At 42.0% G+C, this 11892-nt stretch overlaps 2 protein-coding genes across 2 annotated transcripts in view; one reads left to right on the forward strand and one right to left on the reverse strand.

Moving 5' to 3' along the window:
- The window catches only part of DNAH7 (dynein axonemal heavy chain 7), a 175346-nt gene extending 168986 nt beyond the window's left edge, over window positions 1-6360 (forward strand). Inside the window, exons 60-64 of the mRNA XM_042446266.1 lie at window positions 353-583; window positions 1680-1832; window positions 1948-2125; window positions 3886-3989; window positions 5962-6360. Of these exons, the coding sequence (XP_042302200.1) occupies window positions 353-583; window positions 1680-1832; window positions 1948-2125; window positions 3886-3989; window positions 5962-6168 (873 nt within the window). The 3' untranslated portion in view covers window positions 6169-6360. The remainder of the gene's footprint in view (window positions 1-352; window positions 584-1679; window positions 1833-1947; window positions 2126-3885; window positions 3990-5961) is intronic.
- A 9-nt stretch (window positions 6361-6369) lies between these two features.
- The window catches only part of SLC39A10 (solute carrier family 39 member 10), a 64263-nt gene continuing 58740 nt past the window's right edge, over window positions 6370-11892 (reverse strand). Inside the window, exon 10 of the mRNA XM_042446291.1 lies at window positions 6370-10179. Coding sequence (XP_042302225.1) covers window positions 10021-10179 — 159 coding nt within the window. The 3' untranslated portion in view covers window positions 6370-10020. The remainder of the gene's footprint in view (window positions 10180-11892) is intronic.

The raw sequence follows: 11892 nt of genomic DNA on the forward strand, positions 1-11892 counted from the left end.
TGTGTTAAGTTAGCTAGATCAAAATAATGTCCCATCTACCCAGTATACACTCTTCATAAAATCTCACTATGTTGAAGTATCTTTTTAAAAAATATTTTTATATATTTTAAAATAATAATAGCAAATTCTCATTACATATGTAAGTGTAATCTTAAGAAATTGCCTTCTCTGTTTTTTGTATGATTCTTTTAGATTGTCACATTATATAAGGGTGTTTACTTAAAACTTTCCTAATCTCGCATCATACTAAATTGTCTTGTTCTACAACCTATATCAATTCTACTTAGGCTTTGCTACGTTGAAGTATCAAATTGGCCCTTGCTGTGTTTAATCTCTCCCTTTTCAAAAACAGTCTCGGGAGTCAGGTGCCGGTGCTAAATCATCTGATGAAATTGTTCGGGAGGTGGCAAGTGACATCCAGAGTAAACTTCCCAATGACTTTCACATTGAAGCAGCCATGAGGAGATACCCCACCACCTACACCCAGAGCATGAACACTGTGCTTGTCCAAGAGATGGGGCGATTTAACAAACTCCTGCAAACAATACGAGACTCCTGTATCAACATCCAGAAAGCAATCAAGGTGAGGTGCCCGTTCCGGAAGGCATGTTAAAGTTTGAGCTGACTGGTGAGAAGAGCTGTCAACTCCCATTAGTGTCACGGATGCCTCTGGGAATGTGCCAATTGCTCTTTTTAGCTGGTGGTGTCATCGTAATGCCTGAGCTCTGCCCTTAACAGTTGCTTGTGAGCAGCATCCGTTCCTAACCAATATGCTGTGCTGCATAATGTAATGCTGCTGATCTGGAAATGAGAAAAGGGGAACTGAAAAGCATAACATGCTACAGATGTTACAAGCATCTGCGGCCCCCATGCAGCCAGGAAAGCTCTTGTAACGCCCCCCTTATGTGATAGCTACTTCTAGTAGTACTCATACTACTACTAGTGGCTGCAACTCAACTGTAAGTGTGCAACCTGAACAAAAACAGCAATTCCTATCACTCTTCATCCCTGGCTATGCTTCTATGGGAGATGCAGTCCAGCAACATCTAAAGGTCTACAAATTGCTCACTCCTCCTTTTACAAGGATCTAGGAGGAGATGATGATGATAATAATAATAACAACAACAACCCGTCCCCTATAAACATGTTGAATAAAGTACAACTAAATCAGATAAAACTCATGGTGTATGTATGAGATAGAGTTCTAATCTGGCAGGGATCTGGCTGCTCCAGATATTTGGTGAACTGCTACTCCCATGAGTCTTCATTAGTAGCCAGGCTGAGAGGGACTGAGTGGAACTGGAGACTGACATCAGAAGAGCCGCAGATAGCCATGCACCTGTGTTACAAGTGTTGCACAAAAGTGAGAACTCCAAGTAAGTTTTGCCTTGCACAAGTGTAAATGGAACAGGGCTGGCATCACTAGTTGATGTTACAGCCATATCATCAAGCATCCTTGCCTACTGGTACAACATAAGATTATTTTGAATACATGAGTGCAAGCTTGTAAGACAGGTAGATCTCTGGGTAGCAACTGTTTTACACTACTGTGAGTGGTTGCCATTGAAATGGGCTAAACAGATCCAAAGAAATAGCTTGAGGAGGCTGAGAAACTGCCTGGTAAGGTGAGAAACTGGGCCCACTAATATGTTGTTCTCTTTCACGTGTCTCTCATCCAGGGACTGGTGGTGATGTCGGCAGAACTTGAAGAAGTGGTAAACAGCATTTTGAAGGGCAAGATTCCAGGCATGTGGATGAGTAAGTCTTATCCCAGCCTCAAACCGCTTGGCAGCTATGTGAATGATTTTCTTACCAGACTGAAATTCTTGCAGGTGAGCATAACAAGCTTGGCCAATGTGTGTGTGGTTTTTTTCCTTTCTTTGATTCTGCACGAAAGTAATTTTTCTACTAAATATTTTCCTTCACCCTCTCTTGCTGTTGTTGCAGACATGGTATGAGAATGGAACTCCTCCAATGTTCTGGCTTTCAGGATTTTTCTTCACTCAAGCCTTCTTAACTGGTGCCCAGCAGAACTTTGCCAGAAAATACACCATCCCAATAGACCTGTTAGGATTTGACTATGAAGTCCTGGAAGACAAGGAATACAAACATGCTCCTGAAGATGGTGAATGTACCACCAAACCTTTCTTAATCTGTAATGGTCATATTGGTAGCATACCCTGGATGTAAGGGTGTCTATTTGGGGGGGAAATGCTGTCCCACTTGTTCTCCAACACAGCATAATTTAGATTAGGATGTTAGGTTGGGAGTTGTTGGTACAAAGTCACCTGCAGAGCTTCAAGGCTGAGCAGGGATTTGTTGAACATGTGTATTCCTACCTGTTCTACTAGATGAGGCAGCTTCCTGCTCCTTTTGTAATGTGTGTTTACAGAATTCTCTAAATCATGTGAGGTTTCAGGCTCTTTTTGGTTTACTTTCTTTGCCATTAACTCTATGGTGTGTGGGGCATTGGATCAGATCTGTTTTAGGAGCGAATGGCGCCTACATGCCCTCCTCCAAGATTTGGGGATCCCTTTAAGGGTTCTGGGAATGAAAGCCTGTAAGAATATACCCATCCTGGATGCTGTGGGTCCAATTTTACCCCTAGCAGCAAGGGATTCATGCAGTGGCCTGCAGCCATACGAAATGTGATGCTACCCCCCTGTCCCCAAATCAAACTAGCAGGGGGTCATCTGATGATTGGATCCAATTCTAATGCTATGCCAATACTTGAGGACCAGTAGTTGTTCTGAATGTTGGACGGGGCGGAGAGCCTCCATTGTTTTATGGTAGCATTGATGTCCACAGTTATGCTGTTATTACCTATGAAACAAAATAGCAGTGCATGTGGATAAGTGATCAGTTTGCATGGTTAACAGTCTATTGTGCAAATGCAGTGCAACTGCAGAGGCACTGGATATTTTTCTGCTACTTGGAGTACACCATCAGCTAGCTATGACAATTCACTTTATGTGCATACAATAATGTATGCCTGTATGTGTCACTAACAAGGTTTTGCCCTAGAACTCCAGGAGACCTGGGTTCAACTCCCCACTCAGCCATGGAAACCCAGCGGCAAGTCTCACTCTCTCAGCCTCAGAGGAAGGCGACAACCCCCTCTGAATAAATCTTGCCAAGAAAACCCCATGATAAGGTTGCCATCAGTTGGAACTAACCTGAAAGCTCATAACAAACTTAACGGATACTGCTACTACAATCTGTAAATATGAGCTCGGTCTTTATCTCTTGCTCACCCAGTCAACTACACCACAGTCCAATGCTTCGGTTTTATTTCTAGAATCAGTGGAAATGATGAAATGCATGCTTGGAAAACGTTGGCAGCTGTTTGTAGCAATACAGCAGTTGTGAAATCCTTGATGACACGACAGCTATTGAGAGACCCTGCCCTTCTAACAGCTACTACTGTCTATACTCCTGGACAAGTAGACATTTTAGTAAAAAATATTGACCCAAAAAACTCTAAATTGACTTATGTTAATGTACTGTATTTTAACCCTTATATAAAAAGAGAATCATCCCTTGGTGAAAGGCAACAGCATAATGTCCTGGAAGCACAGACCCACCTCTATTCATTTATCCATCCAGCCTTTAATATGAACCTAGTGATGCCTGTTAGAATTTTGTATGTTCTTTGGCATTGTTTTCCTTTTCTTCATCCTTTTGATCCTTTGTTACATGCCCCTAAGTTTTACCCTCGACCTATCCATGAGTTATATCAAAATCCATAATTTTGGCCCCCAAATCTGACCTTAAATTACTGTATACCTGAGGTTGATCTATAGTCGAGTATATACAGTATATGTGTCCTTTACTTTGCTTTGCCATTTGGTGTACTATTTCTTGTTTCTTTCTAAATAAATGTAGGTGTCTACGTTTATGGCTTGTTCCTGGATGGTGCTCGCTGGAACAGGAAGACTAAGAAATTAGGAGAATCATATCCCAAAATCCTTTATGATAACATGCCAGTGGTTAGTATTTACATTATAAATCTTAAATTGAGTAAAGAGCACACTAGTTTAATTATACTTGTATCAAACTCACTGGAGACTTCCTTTTGAGTACAGTAGATGGTTAAGCTTGCTCTCATAGGCTGCAGTCCTATCCTATGCATCTGTGCTAGCATTGTAAATTCCATTGAACTATTTGGCATGGCATTGGGTTGAAACAGGATAACTCATACATGCAAGTTCACAGGACGCTGTTGTATAGTCAGACCGCTGGTCCATTTGTCCAGTGTTCTGGCAGCATCTCTCCAGTTTCAGGCAGGATTCTTTCCTAACTTTACCTGGAGATCCCTGGTGATTTTCCATCCAAAATACTAAGCAAACCTTATGCTGCTTCGCCTCTAATCAAATGAGATCACATGTGTTCCAGGGGGTATGATGTCTCTTTTAAAAAGTCATTTATTGTAATAGCCCCTTCATTAGCCAATACCAACATTACTCTACCTTGCAGCTGAATATTAAACACTGAAACAAACTGGATTGTAGTAGTCAAACTAATGAACAATGGTCCAAAGGTATGTCCAAAGGAAGGCGACTAAAATGCTGAAAGGTCTGGAAACCATGCCCTATGAGGAACGACTTAGGGAGCTGGGGACGTTTAGCCTGGAGAAGAGAAGGTTAAGAGATGATATGATAGCCCTGTTTAAATATTTTAAGGGATGTCATATTGAGGAGGGAGCAAACTTGTTTTCTGTTGCTCCAGAGAACAGGACCTGGAAAATGGATGCAAGCTACACAAAAAGAGATTCCAGCTCAACATTAGGGCTGTCTGACAGTGAAACACACTTCCTCAGAGTGATGGAGTCTCCTTCTTTGGAGGTCTTTAAAGAGGTTGGATGGCTACCTGTCAGGGATGCTTGACTGAGAGTTCCTGCATGGCAGGGGGGTTGGACTGGATGGCCCTCAAGGTCTCTTCCTACTCTACGATTCTATGATTCATACATGCAGATTAATACTGGACTCCAGTAATTCCCATGTACAAGGTTCCTGTGTGACCTGGCTGTAACTTCTAAAATTATGCTGTAATAGCCGAGAGCACATAACAAGGTTAAACGTTTTTAGGCCTAAAACAAATCAGTAATCTAAAGTAAACCTACTGAATCCATGGGAGGCCAAGATACTGCATTTTGTGGGTTTCTTTTCAACTTGCATCTACCTTAGAAACCAGGTCTCTCCAACCAACATTGTGTTTACAAAATGTAGGGAAGCTGGGAGTGGCAGGGAATGAGTAGTAATATCTAGCCCTTTCCTGGCAGTGAAGGACTTGGCAACAGGCTGCTATAGCTAGACCCAAGGACCTAGTGGTTGTCTGTCACAAAGTGCCTCACTGCCACATACTTTTCACTCACTGTCCCTGTTCCTCAGCATCTCAAAAATTTGTGTCATGGGGACTGTTGAGGTAGGTTTTGGAAGCTCCTTTTGGTCATTGCAATGGTGCAATGACCTTAAATGGGAATTTCAAAATTTACGATGTCATGAATCTGATGTGAAGTTGAAGGCTTTCATGGCCGGCATCCATAGTTCTTTGTGGGTTTTTTGGGCTATGTGGCCATGTTCTAGCAGAGTTTCTTCCTGACATTTTGCCAGCATCTGTGGCTGGCATCTTCAGAAAATGTTTGCCTGGAAAGGACTTGGCTATATATATTGTGTTACCTTTCCAGTCCGAAAAACCCACAAAAATCATGAATCTGATTTTCGACATTCTAAATACTGACCAGGATACCAGCCAGGATTTTCATATTCAGTGACTGATTCAATGGGGTTGCTCTAGATGGGACTAGCTCTTGGATTTAGCGATGGGCCAGAGCTGCATGAAGAATGCTCTATTCAGTGTAGAAGAAGGGATGTTGTGTCTGCATGCATGTTATTTTTGCTTAGCAAATTGTACATAATCCAACATGGCTGATGACAGGGCCCTTTGTGCTTTCCCCTGCAGATGTGGCTAAAGCCTTGCAGAAGGTTAGACATTCCTGAAAGACCCAGTTACTTAGCTCCAGTGTACAAGACAAGTGAAAGAAGAGGAACTCTGTCCACTACTGGCCACTCCACCAATTTTGTGATTGCAATGATTCTTCCTTCAGATAAACCAGAGGAACACTGGATTGGACGAGGGGTGGCACTTTTATGTCAGCTTAACTCATAAACCCAGACAAAGCTATGGCAGAGAGACTGATTTCTGATCCTACTACTTTAATGGTTTTTTTTCAAACTCTACTTTCTGAAGAAATTCAAACCTTTGGGAGTTGTTAAAGACACACGATTTGTATCTTTTGAGTTTGTAAATAAAAAGTAAACCAGTAAAAGAATGTTCCTTTGAAAGACCTTGGAAAAATCAGCCAACAGATTTGCTTATTCAATAATTTTATTTCTGTACGTTCCTTAGGAATAAGGAACATACATAAGATGAACACAACACTGTTGACAATGAACAAAAACAGCATCTCATCATTTCCAGCTTGATAGGTTTTTTTTCTTCTTTAAAAAATGGATTCTGATATAAACAAACAAACAAAAAACACCACCCCCCACCCCAGCTGATATCTCAAATATCTTTCAGGACCATAATCACATTGTTTTAACCATAAGGAAAGAAGTCACACTGCCTCCTAGGATACCTACAGCATTTTCTAAGCAATAATTATCACAGCTGATTGAGTGCAGTGTGATCAACATGGGATGTCACACAGTGACAGCATTGTAAAATACAAGTAACATTTATGTCCTCCTACAAGTACATGTTTAAATGAGACTGGACTCCAGCAGAATGGAATGATGAAGCCAGGTAGAAATGTAGCGGAATCCCAACTGCCCCCAATGTGAATTAAAACTATCGCATTTCAAAATATTCTGGGACTTCAGTACTCAAGGAAACAGAAGAAGCCATGACTGCTGTCTGACTCTTCACAAAGTATAACACACCGTGTATGCAAAAAACAAGGACGCATCCCATTGGGAAGGAAAACGCAAATCCTACCGCTCTTCAACTTGTGCATCTTGGTCAACTTTTGTAACTGAGAATGAAATTATTGTTTTGTTTCCCTAGACAAGGCAACATTATACAATACCACATGCCAGCAAAATGGGGGGAAAGGTACTACCTGAAGTAGAGAAAGCTTTATTCATAATTACAAAAATAAACCTTAAAAAGCAGATCTTCCCACCCCACCATCCCTCAGAAGTTTTTCTTGGCTAAAAAAAAAGTCACTTCAGCAATGCCATGACCTTTCTTTTTATTTGGCAAATTTAATTAAAATGGAGTTGGAATCTCCAAGCCAGAGACAAGAGAAAGTACCACTTATTTCAACGCGAGTTCAGTGTCCTTTTCTCTGGCTCCATTAAAAAGGGTACCCTCTGCAGTGAGGAGGGCAAGACCAACTCAGTAGGACCCAGAATGGTAAATGCTTGCAGGATTTGAGCCCTGGTCTGAACACCAACTGGTAAAAAATATGGTCAACACTTAACACTATTCCAACCTTCACCACCATAAAAAGAGGCCTAACAAAAGGCATTTAACATACCTTTAATGTAGACAACAGTGGTCACATATTATTTTTCTTTAAAAAAAAAGAGGAATGATAAGAGAAATGAACTGGAAGAATCCAAAAGAAAAGCTGATTTTAATTTGGAATGAAGCCTTGTTCCATTTCCCAACCTAGCTCATCTTTAGGAGCTACCTGACATGAGCCTAACTACCAGTGCCAACCTGTACCTACTCAGCTTAACTCCTGTATCAAGAGATGAACTGAGAGAGGGCAGCATGTTGGAAGAAAGCAACTGCCATGCTAATGTTAATACTATTAGGCTGTGTTAGCATCAAACAGGAAAATGAACAGGGTGTGCACTTCTTACAAGTGCCCACTATCATATTACAGAGAAGACCAATCTGTACCTAGCAATATAAGCTGCTTGGCACTGGACAATGTAGTATTAAAGCTGATCTCTGCTGGTTAAGGCTTTTGGCTGAGCCCATCCTCCCAAGCCACATCCACCATGAGTCTACAACATGCTTTATTATAATCTAAAGACTTGCTCCTACATTGCCTCTGCGGTACCTATGCTTCCCATACTGTTTCAGTAATACAGGAACTCTGCAGTCAACATGGGAGACTAAAACAAGGCAACGGGGTTACTTTAATTCCCTGGAAGATGTTACCTTTGAGGCAAGAATGTACCCAGCTTGCCCTTTCAATTGGATGACGCAGAGTTCCTATGTTACAGAAAAAGCCTAACTGCAGCAGCAACATAGGAACAAGCCCTGTGTAATAAAAAGTAACCAAAATGCTTGCGTAGCCAATGCCAAAGAGTGAGCCTTTTTATTTACAGAAACCCCAAGTCCTAGCAATGGCTCGAAGCAAAGGTGGCAAGGCATTCAACGTAATACATTCAAAACTGTACTGGGGAATTATGTAAACAGTCACCAGGACTGCTTCTGAGGAGCACTGGATCAGCTCTTCTCAGCCTGGATTTTAAGGTTATAATGTGAGAACAAATTTGGCTGTCATGACCAAAGAAATCCAATGCATGCGCTTCATTATAGGAGGGAGGAAAACAATAACACAATTTCAGGTTTTGAGTAGCACTGCTACATAGCATGGTAATGCAACAAAAGGACCAAAGAGAAAAAGAAAGAAAGAGGAAAAGAAAGAGTCCAAAAGCAGTATCAACAATTTGGCATTTTGCTAACAAAAATCTACAAGCCAACATTAAATACCTACTAGCTGTCACCTCTCTCAAACCCCAACTGTTGGGAACCTAGCCCTCTAAAGCCTGTGGCAGAAATCCTCAGCTTGCTTTCTTGGACTTCCAAAGGACAACAATGCACCACGGCATGACTCTCATCCAGGGAAAGAGGTTCCTGGATCTGTTGTCCTCTTTCCCAAGGGAGCCTGAAACTGCGGAGCTAATGGGGGTAGACAAAGGAGACAACAGTGACTGCAGGTAAGAAGGTCTGCTCAGTGACTGCTGAATTTGGAAAAGTTAATTTCTGGATGTTGTCACCTCAACAAATCAACTTTTCCAACTTCTCAAATAGGGTTAAAAATCACACAGCCCACCAGAGGATGTTGGACTGCAACTCCCAGCTGCCATAGCTGACATAGTCAATGGTGAGGAAAGCTGCGAGATGCAGTTCAGGAGCCTCTGGAGGGCTGAAGATCCAGACTCTTCCTCTAAAAGGACTGAGCGAAGGGTGAGAAAACTGAAGTGAAAGATCTGATCCAAGAGAATACATAGTTTCACTTTGGTCACTGACCATTCAGCACAGTGCAGAACAGCTGACTGAACATTATTAAGAAACAATGTCCAGAGCAGGGAGGTGCAGGGATGCACCCCTGATACTGCCAAAAGGCAATTCACAAGTAACAAGCTTGAAACCCTTCATTTTAAATATTTTTTAAAAAGAAAATGCAACCCCAAGCACCCAGAATACTCTCCAGTCATGCATTTCTGGATTGTTTCTTGTTGTTCTGTGTATGCGTACATGGTGGGAGGTCAGAAGCTGTGACAAAGCCTATGGGCCACCTGTCAAGGATGGTACACCTTGGAACTTCATGCTCTGGCTCTTGGCAGAGGGTGAGCATGTCACATTTGCTTAAGTATTACACAAAAGACTTTGTCAGCAATTTGACCTCAATAGCACAGTGCAACAGTAAGCTGGCAAGGGGCAGGGGAGACTCTCCAATACAATTGTTAACAGCATCCTGAGCATTGGGGTTAGATCTCCTGCTTCCAACATGCCCCAATTAGAAATGAAATCAAACCTAGATCTGACCTTTGGGGAGCTGAACCTCATTCAACCAGGCTGTGTGTGTGTGTGTGTGTGTGTGTTTGGCTAGAAAGCAGGATCTTGTTTATACAGACACCAGAATACTGTTACTTGTAAGGTAGCACACGCCATACTGCTTTGCCTGGGAACAAATGTGCATACAGTACAACAGTGCAGACTGAAAAGCCATACAGTAACGTGGTTGTAACCACAGTTAAGTACTGCAAATGGTCAAAACTGGATGTCCAACACTATTTTGTCTTCATAAAGGGCAATCACCAGCATAATGGCAAATCCCATGACCAATCCTAAATTCTGAAGGATAAACTGTCCCACTGGACAGTAGCCATGCTCTTCATTGTCGCCATCCCCATGAAGCATCTCTGGAAGCTGAAACAGAGAGAAAAGGTAGAATAATCACCTGTAACCTAGCCAGTTCAAACTTCTTCTTGTGAAAATGATTAGCACTCTTGCATTTTACTTAAGCCAAGAGTCCAGAAATGGTGGTTACCTGAATTTTGCAATGAAATCAGGCATTGCTCAGTATTACTAGATAAGTAACCTTAAACAGTACAGTCATTAGATACAACTCGTCACTTAGCCAAAGTCAACAAGCTAGCCAAAGGTTTATGTACATCTGTAACACATCCTTTCACTGTGTCACTATCTGCCAGGTTAATTAAACTTCTTCATGTAAAAAACCTGACTATCTTTAACTGTGCATATCGTCTAAGGCAGGAGGTAGGAATTTATTCCTATGAGCCAGTGGCGGTACCTTAGTCATAGTTAAGAGACATACCCCATCACATTAAACTCAAATTTGTTACTATGGAATATCTTACTATTTCACAGTAATTGTCATTCGATGTTCTGGTTTATATTTTGCAGCTTGCCAGCAAGTACAAATTCACAACTGTAAAAGGGCAGGGGTGGGGGGGAACACTCCATAAAAGGTATTCAAACTAGTGAGAAAACAGTTACGAACAAAAACTGTTTTAGCATTTGACTAAAAATGTCCAGCAAACTGGCCTGACAGGATTCCCTGAGCCAACAGCCAAGATGGATGAAGTGAGGCTTAGGGAGATGCTACAAAAACAATTTTGTATGAGAGGTCTGGAAAAGGAAAATGTCCACTCGTGTGCGTGATGGGGGACAAAAGATGAAATGAGGAAAAGAAGCCCTTGGATTTTTTTTTCTGCACAGGCCAAAAGGCCTGTTCAATTCCCCATTTTGGTGTCATCCTGTTTGGATGACATATGTTACAAATCCCAGTTCTGGTGTGGGCAGTCTGGATGATATCCAGCATGTTCTGCACCAGACCTGGGGGTTAACAGCCTTAAAACGCATATTAAAATATACTTTCATTCTTGTGACACAGCGGCTGCCTGCATGGGTGTCCTGCTGCACAGCCCAGCATGTCTGCCACTGCCAACTGTGTGCCTCTCATTCTGACCTCAAAACCAAGTGACCCATGGCATATGCAATGAGTGACCCAGTGGAATGCCTAGCGGCATGGGAACAGAGGGCCAGGTAATGGGTGGGAGGGAAGGCTGGAGCACTGTGGGGCTTGTATACTCTGGAGTACTCAGCCAAGGCAGACAGAGGTCCTTGGTAAAGGAGTTTCACATACACTTTAATGTATCAGTCCTGCCAAGGAGGCCAGGCAAAGCCATTAAGCAACCTTATAACTCTGAATACCCTACAGCAGATTTCCCATGTATAAGGTGCATGAAGGACTGAAAGACAATCTTCTGGCAACAGAAACAAAAATCTAAACACAAACATACATGGCTGCAGCATAGAATATCTCATAAACTTCAGCTATAAATCTGTTCTATTTTCCACTTTACAACAGGAATGGCCATGTACGTAATTTATTTTATTGTATTTACTATGACATTAAAAGTTGAAATAAGTATTTTTGAATGTTGGGGAAGACAGAATAAGTGAAAAAGCAGCATGTGCTTCCTCCTCCTCCCGGCAGCTCCTTCCCTCACAGGTTAAAGGAGGAGGCAGGCGGGAGGGGAGGGAAGGAGTAACTGGCTTGAGAAGGGCTTGTGCTGTAAGGAGGGAGCAAGTATCATAGTCACAACAGGTACCTCC

The sequence above is a fragment of the Sceloporus undulatus genome, chromosome 1 (assembly GCF_019175285.1).
Source record: "Sceloporus undulatus isolate JIND9_A2432 ecotype Alabama chromosome 1, SceUnd_v1.1, whole genome shotgun sequence".
Taxonomy (NCBI): domain Eukaryota; kingdom Metazoa; phylum Chordata; class Lepidosauria; order Squamata; family Phrynosomatidae; genus Sceloporus; species Sceloporus undulatus.